This window comes from Puccinia triticina, chromosome 13A (genome assembly GCF_026914185.1).
Source record: "Puccinia triticina chromosome 13A, complete sequence".
In the NCBI taxonomy this organism is placed as follows: domain Eukaryota; kingdom Fungi; phylum Basidiomycota; class Pucciniomycetes; order Pucciniales; family Pucciniaceae; genus Puccinia; species Puccinia triticina.
In genome coordinates, this window is record NC_070570.1 from 489,212 (window position 1) to 509,567 (window position 20,356).

General features: G+C 47.9%; 2 protein-coding genes across 2 annotated transcripts; both read right to left on the bottom strand.

Moving 5' to 3' along the window:
* Positions 1 to 8,650: 8,650 nt before the first annotated feature.
* PtA15_13A35 (uncharacterized protein) lies at positions 8,651 to 9,617 on the bottom strand (the record flags this gene model as incomplete). The annotated part of the gene is made up of 5 exons (XM_053162549.1): positions 8,651 to 8,808; positions 8,877 to 8,982; positions 9,052 to 9,415; positions 9,482 to 9,503; positions 9,578 to 9,617. 5 exons carry the CDS (start codon positions 9,615 to 9,617, stop codon positions 8,651 to 8,653), a joined length of 690 nt encoding a protein of 229 aa, XP_053026191.1.
* A 4,227-nt stretch (positions 9,618 to 13,844) lies between these two features.
* PtA15_13A36 (uncharacterized protein) lies at positions 13,845 to 17,565 on the bottom strand (the record flags this gene model as incomplete). The annotated part of the gene is made up of 8 exons (XM_053162560.1): positions 13,845 to 14,105; positions 14,199 to 14,254; positions 14,340 to 14,466; positions 14,538 to 14,801; positions 14,891 to 16,266; positions 16,362 to 17,205; positions 17,277 to 17,333; positions 17,419 to 17,565. 8 exons carry the CDS (start codon positions 17,563 to 17,565, stop codon positions 13,845 to 13,847), a joined length of 3,132 nt encoding a protein of 1,043 aa, XP_053026192.1.
* Between the last annotated feature and the right edge of the window lie 2,791 nt (positions 17,566 to 20,356).

Below are 20,356 nucleotides of genomic sequence, written 5' to 3' on the forward strand. Positions count from 1 at the left end.
TGATTCTCTGAAGGCAATCCTCACAATCCAGAAGAACACGGCACTTCAGTTCCAGGCGGCACAGAAGCAAGCCGAAGAACAACGACGCATTGATGCGGAACAAAGACGTCTTGACGCCGAACAAAGGAAAGCCGAGGCAGACCGCTTTGCCGAACAGTGCAAGATCGATCGTGAACGGATCAAAGCTCTCAAAAAGGCGGCATTGACTGGTGGCATAAAGCAGGAAGTGGCCCCGACTCCGCACCCGGGCCGAGTAGACTTGCCCAAATTCAGGATGTCCGACGGGCCACAATTTAATGGACCTCTTCAGAACGCCGAGATTTTTCTTACCTGGATCCAAGCCGTCACTATCTTCTTTGATACCAAGGCGGTCACTCACGCCGACAACAAACGTCTCATCCTTGGTTCCCTGATCTCTGACACCAACCTCACTGCCTTCTATCGAGTCGAAAGCCCGAAGTTTGCTGGAAAATCGTGGGAAGAATTTCGTGACCGGCTCTTCGAGTTCTGTCTCCCAGAAGACTGGCAAGCTGACCTTCGCCGATCAATCGTTCGTCTCGAAATGTCCGGGTCGGAATCATTCCTTCAATATAGCAGCCGGGCCCGCACCCTTCAATCGCTTGTCAACTTTGAGAAAGATGTCTTTGACGACCTTGATCTGGCGGAATTCGTTGTTCTTGGATTGCCCCACGTTCTTCAAAGCAAAGTTCGTGACTTCCAACTTCTCCTCCAAAAGCCGTTCAAATACGGCGCCTTCGAGAACCGAATCAATGGATTTTACATCGATCTCCCTCGCAACCGTCAACCCTCTTACCGTTCCGTCGCCACTGGTGCAAACGCCACGCCACTGGGCTCGAACCGCCTTGAACCCGATTTATACCTTTGGAAGATGCACGCCTATCTTGATTCGGTAGGAAAGTGCCATTTTTGCAAGAAGCACTGCGGCAACCCCGCAGGGGCTTGTCCTGGCCCTCCCGACCGATCTAGAGTTTACATTCCACTGGCATTTCAAGTGCCGCCAAAGCCACCGAACTATGTGGCCCCACGGGCCTGGTCAAATGCGAATCAAAAGCCGACGAATCCCACAGCGGCGGGCAGACCTACTGGCAAACCAGCAGGAGTGGCAGGCATGGATGAAGCCCCGCCCTTTGAACACTCCCAAGTCTCTCTTGTCTCAGCGATTGACGGGCAACTTGAAGCGACGGCCTTGGCGTACGGCGATCAACCTCTCAATGAAATCAAGATAGAGGACCAGCTTGCCCCAAAATCAGATGACGAAGCCTGTCTGCTCCCAGAAGAACCTACCAACACCTCCGACCTTATGGATGTGCACGCGATTGATAACAAGGTGGAGTCGATCCTTGATAAGTGGTTTCCCGTGGACAGCGACGGGACCACGGAGTATGTGCCATTTTCCACTGTCCCCTTCACTGCCCCTGCTGCACATTTCCCCACCCAAAAGCTCCATGAGTTTCACGCTGGGCGACGCTTACGCGTCATTACCCACACAGGCCCACGTCAACAGCTAAAGATCCATCGACCACTGCCACCAAGGGCTCCATCAATAGTTGAGACCAATAATTCCATTCTCCTTCCACTACACTCAACGGTTCCTGCTTTCATTTTATGCCCAATTCTCTCCATCCCTGAACCCCAGTCCTCATGTGTCCCAGACCGAGGAAGATTGAAAGACATACACGACACGCAATCCTACCAAGTCAAATCATGCGGACCACCGATTGAGAAGACAAGACTTCATCGCCATATTTTTCCCATCCCGACAGGCCCCCCGTTCCGCTCCCGCCCTCTCTACCCCCGTTTCCGTTCCCCTTCTCTTACAACTGGTTTTCCTCACGCCCATCGATATTGGTCCCCCTTTCCTCGTTCATTCCGACTCAGCCCAGATTGTCATCTACATTCTTTTCCGCCTTCCTTCCCTTTTCACATAGGAGGGGAGACTGTGAAGCCCCTCTTGACATCGGGTCTCCACACAAAGGGTTACGAGATTACGTAACCCCCGCACACCGTATACATAGTCTGAACCTCCGCTTCCCTAGTCTGGCAGAGAGCTTTTCCTCTCTCCTGGCTAGGTAAGCCTGATTCCAGTTTCATTCTTCCGCTAGTCTTCCTTATCTCCTGATATTGTATTTAGACTAACGAGAGAGCTTTTCCTCTCTCCTGGCTAGCTCGAGCAATTCAACACCCAGAGTTTGGACCTAGAAACTCTCCTGGCGTACCGCCCTCGTTCCCGTGTCCCACTTCTTAGTCACATCTCAGTGAGGGTCCACGTGACCCTTACACATCCTCTGATCCTTGCTGAAACTTGACTTGATTCCTGCCTTTTTGCCCCAGGATTCTCTCCCTTTAGTGAGTCCTCTTTTGTCCTTTACACTACATTGTAGATACCTCCAATACTCCTGGGAACTGTAAAAGTTCAAAAACCCCTGCTTTGCGGGCCCCAGACGTACAGGCACCTAAGCACCCCTGCCCCGCAGGCCCTGTAGTATCCCAGAGGGCACTTAAATACCCCACGCGCTCGTGGCCCCTCCATTAAATATACAATATCAAAAATATTATTATTATTTTTATATTTAGCGCTCCTCTGTGCACTACTTAAAGCCTTCGCCGGTGTAGCTAGAAGGGAATTTCTTCTCTTGGCGTCACCCGAGCCTGACACTTGCACTCAGAAATTAAATACCTACAACTTTGCTTGGCAGAAAGCCTTGCTTCTTGCGTAAGTAAAAAAAACTAATTTGGAGTGTTGGAATGTACTGGCGCTCTGTGGCACACGGTACGCTGCACTGTAAAATATGTGAGAATACTAGCCCAGGTGAACAGCCTCGACCTCACAAAGTGAGGAAGAGGCTGGGATCTAAACCAGCAGCGGAACATGGTAAGCTTTGCAAACCCTTGTCCGCAGCCCCAGCTGCGCGTCGCGGTACAGAAAGAGCTGATGCATACAGTTTTGATCTCCACAACGCACAAGCTCCCAACAAGGGAGAAGTCAGGTTGCAAGACTTTAGCCAAACGCATAGCCGACACCGCCACTTCAGGTGAGTAGACAGCAAAGCTTAATCCAGCCAGATGAAAAAGCTAACCAAAGCCTGTGATCATCCAGACGTTATCGTTCCAGAGCAGCCAAATAAAACCCTAAGCGTTGACCCCAGCGGCAACAAAGAACCAGGTGAAAATTGTAGCCATAAGCCTAGCGTACGGTAGCTGAAGACAAAGACTGACTTGACTCTACAAATGTAGACCAAAACAGATCCCTGCTGTCTCGTATTGCAGAGGCCTAATCAGCCGGACCAGAAAAGCATAACTGCTGGATCCGAGTAAGGACTACTTTTTTCTCCTCAGACCAGGCACAGCAGCTCAAGCTGACATCACTGGATTCGAAACAGAACCATAAGAATCGCCAACAGAACCAGAATCTTTACTTCCTTTATTTCTTGCAAAACAATAGAGAGCGGCCTTACGCCTGCTCTTAGGTAAATTCCATTTACTTCTTTGCTCATCTCCACTTGTAAATAGACAACTCAAGAGAGGATAACAATATCTAACTTAAATATATTCTCAGTTCTCCTAAATTTTCCAAAATAAACTCAAGAAACTGCTGCCAGTTGACATGCAATATTAAAAAGGCGCCTTTGTAATATTGCATGTCAACTGGCAGCAGTTTCTTGATTTTTTTTCACAGTGCTGCGGTACGGTTTGAGACTATGGGTTCAATATTTGAATGACATCATGGCTTCAGAGACTTCGAATCAAGAGCTGTTGACCATGCTATCTTGTGATTCAGTTTACCACTCCGTTTTCATTTTCCTCATCTCAACACCCTCCTTCCAACCAGTGGTCAATTCAATCATCAATATTTCATGGTTGCTTGTCAAGGTCATCAGTCTAGGCGGCTCTTCAATAGGTCCTTATTTGTTTTCTTTCAAGTTATCCTTATTCCTTTTGAACATGTTAAATCTAACCTCATATTAGGGCTGGACCCCGGGTGATACCCGAGAGCCTCCAGCCCTGCCGTGGTAATACCTGTTGGGAATACCCAAGGAGTAAAACCAGAGATTTTGCTCCAGTGGAAATACCCGCAAATAACAGGTCGGGTAGACGGGTAGATGCGGGTATTTTTTGCGGCGGTTACCCGCGGATATACCCCAGAACTATAGGGTATACCCGCGGGTACCCGGTCTCTTACGTCTATTTATCGGACTTCGGGGCATTTGTGCCTGAGACAACTTCCCCAGGGCTTTGGAATCAGGTGTGAGCACCCGGATGCCTATTCATGCCGCGCCTTGGGCGGCCAGATGGCACAAAAAGTTGAGCACACCGGCCTTGCGCCGCTGCAAGGAGCAAGGCCGGTGTGCTCAACCCCTGGGACCAAATACCCGTCGGTCCCCGTGAGATCAGCAGAGTGTCCCAACTTTTATACCCAAGAATACCCGACGGGTATTTTTTGAAGAGAGCACTGCTGGCCCCCAACCCGTTGGGTCGAATATCCGGGTATACCCGTCCACCCTGTCTTTGGGGTCCAGCCCTACCTCATATCACCATTGTTTCTGTTTCTTTTAGGCAAAATCACCTTATCATCTTATGCTATACTTTTGTTTTCTTTATCTTAAACTGAAATTCATTTCTTTTAGCCTGATTTTATCATGGATTTCACTAGGTTGAATAACAGAGGACATACGTGCTCAATGACTTGATATGCATAGTTTTTTTTTACTTACAGGCAATTTTCTTGGCCGCAGTGCATGTCCAAAACTGTGGATACACTAAATTGGAAAGTGCATCCATCTGATCACTCTCAGCAAACCAGCCAAGAGCATTTCCAAGTTCCAACTTCATAATCCCAGAAGTCTCAATTGGTCCCCACACGCAAGCACATCCCACTTGATAATCACATAGTCAGGAATCCTTTTGGGCTACCTGTCACAACCGACCTTCCAACACCTGAATACTGACCAAAGATCAGCATACCACGGGAGAAATCACCACCCAATTCTCCGTCGGAATCATTGCCTACTGTCTCTGAGATCATATTTACTCCCAAATCACCCATTTTCTCCATGTCACAGGGCACTGGAACTGACATATCCCCCAGAAATAAATTCTTACAACAACTTAGCATATACAAATCTGAGATCAAACAGTTATTGGTCAACGGTTCAAATTTTAACAAGTGGAAACGGGATCTCTCCCAAGTTCTTCTGTTAAAGCTCAGTCATGCAGCTTTCTTTGACAACCAAGAAAACTACACAAAAACTTTGGCCCAAGAAGAGACATGTCTCTTGTATCTCATCCAAATCATGGTACATGACAAACCTTCTTCACTTGTTGACAGGTTCACAAAGGGCACCAATGCATTTGATACTGTGCAAGCCAACTTTCAAGGGACAATCCGTTTCAGGAAGTTTGAGCTTGTCAATCAGCTGCTTGAATTCAGGATCACAGGACCCACAACCAACCCAACTCAGGTTCAGGAACTTTTCAACAAGCTCTTTGACGTATTTGCGGACCTCAAGAATGTGCAAGCTGCACTGTCACCCTTGGTGGAAGGACTCATCCTTCAGGCACTGGCACCGCCTCCATTGGCTATGTCTCAATCTCAGTTGTTTCAGAACATATCACTTCAATTGGGCGAAAAGAAGGACGCCATGGCTTGGTACATCCAGACCATCATCACATTGGCCTACGGTGAGAGCTATCAATTCAACAGCAACCAATCCCAGAGTGTATCAGTTTTTCAATTTTTTCCAAACACACATGCAAATAATCAAGCAAACTGGGGCAGACATTGACACCAAAATAGTGCCCAACAAAACCATGGCCGCTTTCAGCCTTGTCCTCCCCAGTCAGGGATCCAAACAACACCTCAACAACAGGTCATCAAAAATGATCCTTGCAAGTTTGGAGAGGGATGGGAAGCAAGTTCCATTCATCTTCCACCAGCCAAGAATATCAAAGTGTTCATCATTTGTGATGCCAACATTTCTCTCCTCAATGTGTAAGTTGAGTTCAGCACCGGTGTGGAACTCCTACCGTGCCAGGCAGTAGGCAGAGTGTTGAGGGGAAAGGTGCTGTTGAGGCTGCCCTTGTGGTGGTCCGGATGAAGAGCAATGAGGATCAGAAAAGGTGATAGCGTTGGGGGGAAGGATTTTTGAGAGACAACAGGGATGAAATACCGTTGGCGGTGGTTGGTTTGTTGAGGATCACTAGATGATAATGATAAGGGGATCAGGGATAAAGGATCAGGAATAGTGCTGGGGATACTGCCAGCGGATCAAAAATTGATGGAAAATCTTGTGGATCAGAGCAAGTCCCATGCCGTCCCATCCTCCAAGTTCAAACTCGAACTTGGACTCTGGGGAGTGACATGTCACAGGACATGTCATCACATCCCTAACTACAAACATCAAACAGGAAAAGAGGAACAAAAGAAGAAACAGAAGAAAACACCACAACAATCAAATGATAAAGAATCTAAACAGAAAACAAAACAAGACAGAACAAAACCCGCATTACTCATGTGCTAGGACCAAGAAAGGAAAATAAAGAATCTGGGAGGGATTGAGAATCTTGAGGAAGTGAGAAAGTGAGGCAAGGGATCATCTTGAGGATGAATCTTGAGGAATCTTGAGAATCTTGAGGCTGCAGGGTCTTGCTGGTGAGATTGCTGATCTTGCTGACTTGATGATTTTGATGATCTGGAGGGCCTGTACTGGTTTGAACACCACATCCACCCACCATTTGCAGTCTGTCCCTAGACTGCGCCACACATTCCTAGATCAAGAGAAAACAAAAGGGGAAGAACCCGGGGGCCGCTCACAAATGTGGCAAATTGTAGGGTTTTTGACAAAGCGGTAGAAACTACCCAAGAGGTGCATACTTTGGGAGGACTTACTTTTATACTCCTATGCCTCCGCAGAAAACCCAAACAACACGGAACTAGTTTTCCCTCATTGCAGAGGCGGACTTGAGCAGAGCAGAGACATTCTGCAGGATCAGAAGACGGATCAGGATCACCTAGTTTATTCTCATTGCAGAGACAGATCTGAGATTGAAAGGAAGTTTGTTGATTGGTGGAATCGGAGGAAGATCGGGAAGCTAGTTTAACCTCATCTCGGAGGCGGATCAGAGACGGTGAAGATTCCTTTGGAGTCATGCCTTTTAGATTCCATTATGATATCTAGTGCCGGCGCAGAAGGGTAGATATTGGACAAGATGTCAGAGGGGGCCAGTTACCCCTCTTTATCTTATTATCAAGCAGTTAAGGTGTAATAGAATATAAGTCCCTCCCTGCGGGAGGAGTCGCTTCGCTGCCAGCCACATTGTAGAAGGCACCTGAGTAAAACCCATTGCTGCACGCTCAGGAGACAGCTTTCAAGGGTGGGCTCCACCAAAATATCAACATGGCAGGGCGGGCTCAATTTTTCAAGTTTGGATTCAGACAAAGTCACCATTCATGATGCCTTTCCCCTCTAATCACCCTCTCCATGCTTTAGGCTAGGCTCAGGGTTAGGTCCTGGGTTAGGCTTAGGGGCCTAGGGGGGATATGAAAAAAGCCTACATTGTTGTATCAAGCCAATCAAAAGTCATTCAGATTTTGCTAAGTCGATTGACTCTGAATGCCTGCCAAAATTATGGTGTTCAAAATTGCATAAGATTTTTTTACATAACAGCATAAGCTGCAATTTTGGCTGGGAGATGTCACTTTAATTTTTATGTACGCTGACATCTCCCAGCCAAAATCACATGTTATGCTGTTATGTAAACACATCTTATGCAATTTTGAACACCATAAATGCTGTTTGAGGCATTTGTGGCATGTTGATGTTTTGGCGTAGCCCACCCTCAAAGGATGACTCCCAAGCGTGCGGGAGACATCCTTTGGCAATATGTTACACTCAGGTAGTAGAAGTGTGGTATCGGACAAGATGTCAGAGGGCCATTTACCCCTACAAGTCCCTCCCACCGGGATGAGTCGCTTCTCTACTAGTGAATACTGTACGGCCCGCCGGAGGCTGACCCCTTGTGCTCGCTCCTTTGTAAGGCCGCTGGGGCGCCTCAGATTGAGTAAGTTCGGGCATTTCTGATGGTGGAGCAGCCAAGCATGCTTGAGCTGTCAGTTGGATGGCTTTTAATTTCAGAAGCTGTTGCGGAGTCATCATGTGTATATGCTGATGCTGTGGCACTGAAAAGCTGTTGGAAGACCTTTTTCCCCGTGGAGACTGACTAATGATGTCCTCGCCATCTCATCCATTTCATTCGCTGCAGACCGGGTCAAGGTGCGAGTGGGTGGTATGCCAGCGAACGAGAGTGTAGAGGATCACACGTGGCAACAGTCGGCACTGAACTCATGTCCGCCTCTCTTTGTGAGTTCGTGCTCGCCTATGGGGCGCTGGCCAGCCTTGTGGCGTGCTTCTAGGGAATGAGATGGGACATAATTTATTTTGCAGCGGAAGGCATGTGGGAGCAACGAGAGGGCTGTGGCTTGAGGCATGACAATTCAATCTTGTGACAAAATAAGAAAAGACGATAACAAAGTCGTGATATAACTGTCTGTGTAATCCGCATTAGGGCATTGGGAGTGGTGACTAAACTCCATGTGCGCACACGGGTCGCTGGGCAGCTACACAGGAGTTGTCTATTGGAACATGGGGCCCATGGCGGCGCCGAGTCCGGGAACCATCGGGCCAACGGTTTGGATGAATGGGTTCAAGAAAGAGGAGTAGGTTTGGGAGTATTGGGAGGACGCGATTTGGCTCGAGAACGACGAAAAGCTGTTTCCAAGTTGGCCGAGGGCTGGTTGATGAGGTAGAAGTCAGCGTCTGCCCAGTATGAGTCATCGCAGGGAGAAGCCAGAGACGCACGAGACAAGATGGTGCCCATGTTACCCATGCCGAACATGGTGCTCATGCTGGTTATGGCCTGGGTGAGCTGCGAGAACACGCTGCCGAACGCCGACGAGATCCCGCCCTAGAGATTGCCGAGGGGATGGGCTTAGAAACGCTGTCTGGCTGGATTCAAGAAGGAGGATTGACGTACTTGTCCAATGCAAGCACATTGTCCCATGCTTCCAAATGTGCCTTGCAATTGCATCGCGATTTGGCTCATCATCTGCTGGGCCTGCATCATGGAGAACGAGCCCCCGCCGATCATACCATTCAATTGACCAATCGAGCCGAGCAGCGGGTTGAAGAACTGCGTTTGGATGTCGGTAGACGAGTAGGCATATGAGCTCTCCGAGCTGCTCTGGGAACCGCCCCACGGAGTCATCGTGGAGGAGCTCTGGGCCTGGTGGCCTTGGCCTGATTGCTGGCTCATCGAAGTAGCACCACCTCCCATGGCTCCTAGGCCACCCATGGGCATGCCCCCCATACCGCCAAGCCCAACCTGTCTACGTTGAACTCTGTGAATGGTTGTCGGCGTAGTCAGCTCACGGCCAGGAAGTACTAGGCAAAGATCAGGTGCTCACTCGGTGGGGCTGGCAACAGCCACTGTAACAGGGAAGTAAACCAAAGTCAGCGGAGATTGCTTGGCAAGACAGGGACAGCGTTTTCGTGTGACTTACTGGTAGCCAAAAGGCAAACGGTGTAGATTACAGACTGCATTGTCGCTGTTAGATGGTTCTCAGTGAGTGAGTGAAGTGACTTCGGAAAGAATGTCGTGATCTGGGAGGAATTATTGGGTGGAGCTGAAACTGGTGGTGTGAGCAGATGGGGGCCCCAACAACGGCCACCAGGACCCTCCCTTTATAGGCCATTCTGCCGCCACCTCTTGACCGCCATGAAAGATCACGTCGTTTGAAATTGGAGTCGGGCCATGGGAGAGCTGCACTCAGCTGAGGCTCGAATGGGCTGACAGTTGCAGGAGTCTGACTTCTGACGCAAGGCTCGATGGGAGCACAAGCTGTCCGACTGAATTACCATCCAATGGGAGGATGTGAGAATTGGAAATGGCTTCTGACAACGGGAACTCCTGCCGGCCCTCGGTGCGTGAGAAACGAGGCTTTCCCGGGCCTTTCCGGCCGGCAGGCGCTACGCGGGACAGCGCACCGGCGTTTAGTCACTGCACTGCAGCGCAATGCTCCTCCGTAAGGTTGCGACCCGAACCCCGATGATCCGGTGCTATCCGATCGGATACCGGGTCGAGTCGGGTCACGGATGCATTTTCAAACATCCGGTATCCGATCGGATACCTGGGTATGCAGGTGGAGGCACGAGAAAGGAAAAAAGTAGTATGAAATTTCACTCTTTGTTATGTATTTCGAGCAATAAAAGTGGAATGACGAAAAAAACACATTGAAGAAATTAAATCTTGATGTCGTCGATATCAATGACATCCCGAGCAAGCCAGCTTTTTAAGCAGATCAGTGCCTCCAGAGTGCTGGCATTGAGTCGATTACGTGTGTAGTCTTGTATGTAGCGACCTAGAGAGAAAGCTCGCTCGGTCGGAGCACTCGAAGCAGGTACTGCGAGGTACGTCCTCGCCATGTTCGCCAGAGTGGGGAACTGCTCGTGATTTGCCATCCAATATTTGAGGGGATCACACGATTCATCCTCGCATTCCGAGTTGAGATAGACTTTGATCTCTTCATCAATCGAAGAGACTTGTATTTTTTTTTTCTTGAAAATACTAGCTTTCAAGGTGTTTCTAGGGATAGGCTCTTCGTTGTGCTTGTCCTTGTCTTTCCCGTAGTTATCGAGACTGAATTTGTTGGCTTCTTGCTTAAACTTCCAAAGGATGAATTGCTTGTCCATCTTCATCAACTCGAGGGCTTCAGGAGTGAGTGTGTTGGTTTTAATACGCGGATCGAGCAGCATCGAGCAGAGATAGACTGGTTTTTCCATAGCAGCATGGAAATAACCCGTGAGTTTATCGAGCATGTCTTCCGCTGCTGGAATGAGTTCCTCAGCGCCATACTGTGTACGCGCCTGTTTGACGATGAGATCGAAACACCGAGTTAGTAAGAGAGAGTGCGATGAAGTTGAAACTTGACATGAACTGTCAAAAGGCTTACCTCATGGAGACTTTGTATTAAACAGATGTATACAGGAGCTCCGAAGACAAGCGAAGTGGTTTTATCGGGCGAGATTGTTTCAGTCGCTTCATTGAGAGGTTCCAAGAAATTACAGATCTGTTTGACTTTCTTCCATTCACCAGGAGAGAGTCCGTATTTTTCGTTCAAGTTGTTTGTTTCGCAAAAGACTTTGATGCAATCACAAAGTTTCAAAGCCCTTTCAAGCATGGAAAATGTGGAATTCCACCGAGTGGAAACATCTTGAATCATTGAGAGTCTCTTTCCAATGATCCCTTTAACAATTCCATCAAAGGCTGCCGACTTTTGCGGCGAGCGCTTCAGAAAAGTTGCAAACCCACTGATCCGCAAGACAATACCAGAGACTTCAGCTGGAGATGGTTGATCGTTTAGAATACCCGACATACTCGCAGGTGGCGCTGGTGGTGGTTTAGAGAAAGCTTTTATTCCAGCTTGAGCGGCAAGATTGATCACATGGGCCATGCAACCAAGCATGTGTTCCTTTGAGCCAAAAGAGATTGCCGCGTCCAAATGGGTCGCCATAGTCCCGTTGTTTGATGCGTTATCGGCCGTGATACAAAAGATCTTATCAGATATGCCGAAAGCCTCGAGTACGTCGACTAAGTGACTTCCAAGATTAATCCCAGTGTGGCTTCCTTCAATTGGTACTGCAGCTAAGACCATTGACTTGAGGGAAAAGTCTTCGGTGATCCAGTGCGCAGTAACTCCAAGTATAGATAAGTTGCTCGGAGATGTCCAAGCGTCGCATGTGAGACTTATTCTAGATTTGAGTGTACGGAATTGCTGTTGGATAACTCATTGTCCTTGTACAAAAGATTTCCGTATAAACTCGGTGAGATTATCCTTTCCACATAGAAATCGGGTTGTTTCTGGGTTGGCTAGTCGAAGAAGTTCTTGAAAATCTTCGTTTTCAATGTTGTGGAATGGGATGTTGCAATTAATGAAAAAGCGAGCAACCGCAGGGGTCAAGGAATCCCGATCAAGTTTTTTGGGTACTTTCCCCTTCTGTAAGAACTTGGTGATTGCACCCGCATTTGACTTTCCTTCGTATATACGATGACAGCGGTCCAAGTGATTTGCCATACTCTTTGTCGATCCTTTCTTGTCGACCGCAAGTTTTACAAGGCACACGTCCCCGCTGCCAGGATTTTTGTTTACCTGACAAACATTGTGAGAAACACCTTTGCTTGTTGTTGTCTTGAAATACTGCCAGACCCAGCTTCTTTTGTTGGTATCTTCAGTCTTGGCAGGAGCCGTTATTTGTTCGACATCCGAGTCAGAGCTGGACTCCACTTCTTCGGCAGGGCGTTTCGGAGGCATCGGATGAGATCAATTGAGCTTCTGTTGAACCAGGGATGATCAGGGATCCCACGTACTCTTCAAAAGCGCACAATTGCTTGAAATTTCAAAAAAAGCACAAGATCCGACGGATACCCGGCATCGGAGCCGGATATGCCGGGTTCGGATCTCGGGAGAGCCGTACCCGAACCCGGAGGCCCGGGTCGCAACCTTACTCCTCCGCCACAACGCCACTGACTTATCACAAGCCCCTCGCTTCAGAGGGCCCTGGTACAGCCCGGGCTGGCGCAAAGCGCGACATCCGAAGGAGGGACTTGCAGGTAAAGCCAAGATTTTGGCTTGAGAGCTTTCAGTGTTTTGGTGGGAGTTTTTTCCCGCTCCCCTTTCAGGGGTCTTCTCCTTGTGTATTCCTAGCGCCTGTGGTGCCAGATTAAAGGCCTGATATTGGGAATGGGAGATGCTTCGCATCGGGGTGCTCCGCACCCCCAGTCCCGGGAGGCTCAGTTAAGTCAGCAACGCCAGGCCAATCAGCGGCTGCCTTGAAATTACATAGACAGAATTAGACACATGTCCCCACGTAGACCAGAGAACCCGCCCTGACCCTCCCATCCATTAAGCCAAATGAGAACATTGCCAGAACTAGACTGATCAAAAGAAGTTGCGGGACAGCAAGAACTCATCTGTCACACTTGCAAAAGGATACAACTGATGATGGATGATACAATTATGGTGTTCAAAGTTGGTTTGCATAATTTTATGCATGCATAAATTATGGTGTTCAAAGTTGGTTTGCATAATTTTATGCATGCATAAATTATGGTGTTCAAAGTTGGTTTGCATATTTTTATGCATGCATAAATCATAAAATCATAAAAATATTTTGGTGAGGAAATTTTGTATTACATAATCAGACAGTCATATCCCCTGCAAAAAAGATTTTATGATTTTATGATTTATGCATGCATAAAATTATGCAAACCAACTTTGAACACCATAAATCATAAAATCATAAAAATATTTTGGTGTGGAAATTTTGTATTACATAATCAGATAGTCATATCCCCTGCAAAAAAGATTTTATGATTTTATGATTCATGCATGCATAAAATTATGCAAACCAACTTTGAACACCATAAATGGTATGAATGTTTAAAACTTTGTGAATTGAATTCGCAAGGGATGCTATGATCGAAGCACAAATAAGTTTGAAGAAACATCCTGGATGAACAGTTCATGAAGAGCTGCTTTCGACAATCTTGAACAACAAACCTGTCAGCGTGTTTCATAATGTTTGGGCCTTTTTTGTTTTTTGAGATTATATTCTACTTTTCTATGAACGAGAAAGGTGATTGATTACAGATCTTTCAACTTGTGAGAATATTCCCCAATTACAAAAACTCAGAACAAGAAAAATAAGAATGACAAAAACTGGACAATGGTTTTTCATTGAGTGGACGTTGCGGATGTGGTTGCTTTTTTTCTAAGAAATCATGGTTTCAGATTCAAATCCCGGATTTTTAGACAAGATGACCAAGCCTTCTAAAACATGAGCGTAAGGAATGAATTCTTCTGAAGCCAATTCAGCCCTTTCAGTATTTCCCAAGCGAACGGGTGTGACATGGGTTTGGAAACCTGAAATGGATTTCGGTTTGCCTGCTTGACCTACGATGTTCACGGCTTGTCCGACCCGAACTGATGTCTCAATAGGCTTTCCATCCTCCCCAAAAGTCATCAAGAATCGCTGTCGATCGGTCAAAGGTGTCAGTTCGTGTTGATTTTGTCTTATCCGGGATTGATTATGCTGATCGCTCAAGATGAAAGTATCTTCACTTACAGGATACATGGCCGGTGTCAAGAGAAACAATAGCCAGTGGGCTTTGTCCAGTATAACTATTTTTCACAGGGAGGCAAGAGAAAAATTACAGTCGTTAGCTTTAATGGCCAAGATCGTTCTCAACGGATGTAATAGTCTTACATGATTTAGCATCAGTAAATGCAAGTATAGTTGATAGCAAAGCTGCGACGGCGACGGGCGACATGACCTGTCGATCACAATGGAATGGTCCCAATCCTAGTGTGCCTTTACCCAGATGAACCAAGCCCTGGAATGTTTTACGAACCATTAGCCTTCTCGGGGGAAACGTTGGGATGAAGGCATCCAAACGGCACTTACCTGAGCGACTCGAACCATGAATAAACAATCTGGTTCCTTATAATAATACGTTGATAATTGCCTCAACATCTGAGCCAAACGTGCGTTATTTGTTCCCGCCCCAACTAATCCCATCGCGAATATCGAATTCAACGCAACTCCAAGATCGCTATCATGGGAGTACTTTGAAAGAGTGTCCAGCACGGGCAAAACTGGGTCGGAAACCGAGACTAGTCCCAACGCTAGGGGCACAGCTCTGCGGATGGGTGCCTCGCCATATTGCATCTGGAATTTTACGTCAGATTAAAATATCGCTTGATCAGTATCGAATGGCAGAGGTGAACATGGGTGATACAAGCTGTCATTTGACTTACAAGGTGTCCAAAATGTCTCAGCGACATTTCTGCGCCTACTTCCTCACCCATAGCAATAACAGCTATTCCTAAAACGGCAAGCTGCTGGTGAAGTGTGGTTTGTTCCGGTACCTCTTCTCCGTCCTTCTCATCTTCTTTGTTCGCGTCTTCTTCATTGGTACCGCTGCTGCTCCCTGTGTGATGGTCCGCGCAATGATGCAACATCGATTGAATTTTCAAAACATTACCCGACCCAGCGAACAAACAGGACTCCAGCAAAACTAAAGTTTGTTTGCTCAGGGGGTGTTCGATTGCTTTCAATGTTTCGATGGTGGCATCAGCTGATTCGGTCGAGTCTTGTTGACCCAAATAGAGTAGAGCAAGACCAAGCCCCAAATAGCGGCTCCACTTATTGTTCAACTGATCGTTTTCACGCTCCATCATTGTTTGCAAGATTGTCCGTGAGATGTTGCCGTCCCCACTACCGACGAAAATAAATCCAAGAGCCAAAGCAGCAACTCCGGCGATTTCCATCGATACTGCCGTATCTTCAATTCGTGGTAATAATAAGTCCATGATGTCGTCCCGATGCGTACCGGCATAAGCAATTCCGATCCCGATAATCGCTGAAACTCGGATCGGAACGACGGTGGAATCGATATGATCGGCCAAAAGAGCCAAAGCGACATCCATTTCGGTGCGAACACCAGAGTGTAATAAACCGTTTGCCAGTAGTGCACCAGCTTTGATATGGTCGTCCGTTGCATACGTATACTTGTCAATCTGACTAATACCCCCGTCGGTATCCCATAGTAAGCTGACCCCGAGCGATGCGGCAGCACTCATCATTCCATCATCCTTGTTTTTGTAAATCCAACTCTGCCCACCTTCGGCGTTGGCCATCAACGGATCGTTTCCAAAGCCAGCGTTGACGAAAGCATTAACAAATGTACCAGCTAGATTTTGTTTGGCTGAATCCATCTTGATGCCCAAACTTGCAGGAATATTTTCGAGATGAGATTTGTAAATGTCTTCGCGAGTCTTCGGCTCAGTGACATTGAGGTTCTCTCCGAATGCTTTGAAATGCGTAGTCAGCTTCGTATTGTTTAAGACATCGTTCAAGTCCTCGTCTTCAGTAAGGTCAGCTGAAAGATACGGTAGCTGATGGCGGGCCAATAAATGCGCAAGTTGTAGCTTCATATTGGGGTTAGATGCCGACTCGAAATCCTCCTTGACCCCCGCCTTGTCCCCCATCTTGATATTGACCATCATCGACTCCGAGAATCTGGAGTGAGATCGGTAAATTTCTCGACAAGCTCGGAGGAAGTTGGTGTCATCGGGGGGAACAAGGAAGTTCACACAGGACAGCATGTAATTGCAAACCCTGGAATAATTGTCTGCGGTAAGAATGCGGAGATGGTGGACAATCTTAGTAACTAGATAGAGATTTGCGATGACTGAGAGCAAAGTAGTATCAAGATAGAAAGCTTACGTTCTGCAACCAACGGCACAATGTCGTTGATACTTTCAAGTTCAAGAAGGAGATCGATCGCATCGGCCTCTCCGTTATGACTGAGCAAAAATGGAACAAGTAACATCGCCAACTGGTGCAGCTCCTTCTTCCGGCTAGACTGCTCATCGGTCTCGATCCGCTCATCTTCACCCATGTCGTCGGACTTGGACTGTACCGCCTGGTAAGCTTCTGCAATCTCGGCTGCCAGATGGCGAACATATTCATGTCCCCATACGCCCGGATCATCTCTTACGCTCGAGTTATCAACTTTGTGACTTCGAAGTCGGAAGGCCAAAGTTTCGCGCAGGCCACTGTCAGAGTAGGTCATCGCAAGGACGGAAATGATTTCTGCCAGCAAGATGCGATCGATAGGAGAGACACCTTTGACGGAACCGGGTTCGGCATGGAAGGGAGACAGTGCAGGTACAGCGGGCGATCGAGTAAGAGTGGCTTCCCCATCGGCGCCCTTGCTAGCAGAAGACCCTTCCTTAGCCTTGACCTTCGAGTCATCCGGCTTGGTCTCACCGTCGGATTCCTTCTTCTCTGGTTCACTGGAAGGGGCGGCGGAAGCTGTAGCGGCGGCAGCAGCAAGCTTTTCGGCCTGCTTCAGACGTTGGATCTCCTGCTTGACTTCGCCATCCTCTCTCATCGCTTGGTCGTATTCCTCTCGACTGCCCCAGCTGTAGAAGATTCGAACTAGATCTCCGAAATGAGGTCGAAGAAATTTCAAGGGTTTCGGGACTGAAGTCATTGATGAGGTTGAGGTTCGGATTAAACTTCTTAACATTTCAAGAGTCGGTTTATAGAGTTGTCGATCGGATTCCTGAAAGAGTTCAGGTAATCATCAGAAATAAAATTGCAGGGGGATACAGATAATTCAAGGCCGAGTTTTACCTTGAGCCTTTGGACCAGCATCTCGAGTTCTTCCTTGAGAGCGGTATCTTCCTCACTCTGAACGATCGATATTAAATAAGACGGATTCGAGGTTTTTCGTGTCAGTGGCGAATGAAGATGATCGAGGGAGGGGATGACTGACCAATTCTTGGTCGTGAGTTTTGTTATCGTTGAGCTTCTTGGCTACTTGTTTACCATTCAGCCCATCTTCTGATTTTTTCTTATCAGATGCTTTCAAGTCGTCAGACCTGACCGGCGCCACCAATGAGTCCTTTGGATCTTTGGCCATGCTGCTTGGAGCCAGTTTAGGTCTTGCTTGGACGGGTCGATCGGATCGAGAATGATATTTGGACGAGCGAGCGGTGTGTGTTCGGCTTGCTCTCGATGGTTTTTGGGTTGGTGATGGCCAAAGTGGTCAACAGCGCTTTCGATTTTGGGTGGATGGTCAGCAGCTTCGAGGAGAGAGGGTTACATCATCCGGGCTGGCTGACACAATATGTATGACGCATGAGATCGACTTGATCGAGAGGACGTCGGGAGGCGGACGAGAGGCCTCGCAATCGCCTGTGACAGCTCTCTTTCACAGAGTGTGACAGAGCCGCGTCATTAACTTAACACAAGTCCCTTCCTTCCGAGGAGGCGCGAAGCGCCTCCGAAGGAGGGACTTCAATATAATGTCCCAAATCTCGCGTGAGCGCAACCAGCCATTTGGCTGGGGAGGGCATTACAACCTCAATATCCCCCACAACCACCCAGATTCATGTCACGCCTCCGAGACCATTGAAAAGCTGGCCTTTTTTTTGGTGTGTGTACAGCCCTCAAAAGCCCACATACCCATAGCAGTTGGCAACTAGGGGGATGGATAAGTATGACAGCTTTGAACAATCCGCCAAAGTCAGGCCCAGATACAATCCCGGATAGATCCAGTCCTCAGTGCATGAATAGTATAAGGTATACATCAAAAGCCATAGACATAATTCTTTGTAAACTTTGTTTATTCACCTTTGGCTTGCTCAAGTCTCTGCTGGCCAGCACAATTCCGGTGCCACCATAGCCCATCATCAAACAGCAAATACTCGACTTTGAGCTAGATCAATGGCCAGCCTACCATGTACCAGTGCAATTGAAGAATTACATGATGCAGACGAGCTATACAAGATGGACAACCATTCAAATATTTAACCACCACGTATCAAAGCCAAAAAAATTCTGCACATCTGCAAACAACTCCAGAAGACTTTAAATTGGAATCGTTGCTTTGAAGAACCTTCTTGAGGATGGTCACCCCGGTATTGAGTTTCTTTGGAGTACTTTGAGTTGATTTTGGACTCGTCTTTTGTGCCGGTTTGCTTTGCTTTGCCGTTACGGATGGAGTGCTTAGAGTGTGATTTGCTGTTGGGATGCGTTTTGATTTTCTAGTCATTGTTGGCAGAGTTCAACTGTAAAAGTTGATTGCGGACCCAGGGCCCCCCCCAACCCCCCAATTGAGAGGCTTAGTTAAGCTCAGAAAACTTGGGGACTCCTGGTTTCAACAGGATGGGGTAACAGAGGATAGCAGTTTTTTGACCTGAATGAAGATCAACCCAGCAAAGGTTGGGTGGAGAAACGCTGAGTGCTCCAGGGTGGTCCAGGTGGAGGAAGAAAGTACTCCACCAATACTAGTAGTACTCTCAAGACACAGAACTCTGGAGACTCAAAAAAATAAGGGTGATAAGTTGATAGGTTTGAAAGTGGATTGGCCCCAGCATTTTTTAGGGAGTTGAAAGATCAACTCCCAAAAATTAATTTTCCGACTCCCAAAAGTTGCTGACGTCCTGAGGACCGCCAATTGATGTCCGCAGCGGGTTGCCAGGACCCAAAATTGGTCCGGGATTTTTTGGGGAGTTGGAATACAAATTCTGCTATCAAGAGTGGGAGTTGAAAATTTAATACGTGGGTTCAAAATTGAAACCCAGGTCTCCAGGAGGTTGCGCAGGTCCCAAATTCCAGGAAAAAATTCCCCCGCCAAAAATATGGTTCTGCCTAGAGATGGCCTCTTGCACCCGGGTACCCACTGCGGGTGCAGGTACCCGCCTGAAATTTTTCAAATTCTCAACACCCGCACCCGCACCCGGCAACCGCCGCCGTGTGCTTGGCGGGTATACCGGGTACCTGCTGGCGGGTGCCGGGTACCCAAGTGCCATCTCTAGCTCTGCCCTGGGGATAGAATTTTTAATGACCCAACTTTGTCCAAATGCTCCTGGACTTGGATTCCTGAGTGCCAGGTCTGGAATCCAATGGGTTTCATGAAGTCCCCCTCTCACAATCGGGGGCCCAAGGGTTCTCTATATGTATGTCACCTAGAGGCACACCCTGTCACAGCCTTCAACCACAAGTGGGCCCCATTCCAAACTAGAGATGGCCCCTGTGAACCCGGGTACCCGCCATCTTTTTTGCCAAAAGTTTGACACCCGCAACCGCACCCGCACCGCCTGGGGCAGTCAGAGCGGGTACCTGCCCCTCAAAATTTACTGGAAGGAATATTCCTTCCAGTCAAAGAGGTTGCAAAACCTCTTCGACTGGAAGGAATATTCCTTCCAGTCAAAGAGGTTGCAAAACCTCTTCGACTGGAAGGAATCCTTCCGCTTGAAGAGGTTTTGTAACCTCTTTGACTGGAAGGCCTTCAAAGAGGTTACAAAGCCTCTTTGACTGGAAAGGCCTTCCAGTCAAAAAGGTTCTGTAAACCTCTTCGACTGGAAGGAATCCTTCTGGTCAAAGGGGTTACAGAACCTCTTTGACCGGAAGGAAGGCCTTCCCAGTCCTTCCGGTTGTTGTGGCAGCCGCCACCTGCCCAAACAAGAGCGGGTACCCGCTCAATTTCTCCCAGAAATCCAGCATCCGCACCCGAACACGAACACGCTGGCCGGTACACGCCGACCATGGGCAGGTACCCGCCAGCGGATAGCAGGTACCCGCGACGGGTTTGTCGGGGCCATCTCTATTCCAAACATCCGGCAAAGCAGACAACTTGCTAGAGACCCCGCCGGTTGTCTGGGCCCGCTTAGTTGTTGTTGAAGTCCTCAACAAGCTACCAAGCCTTA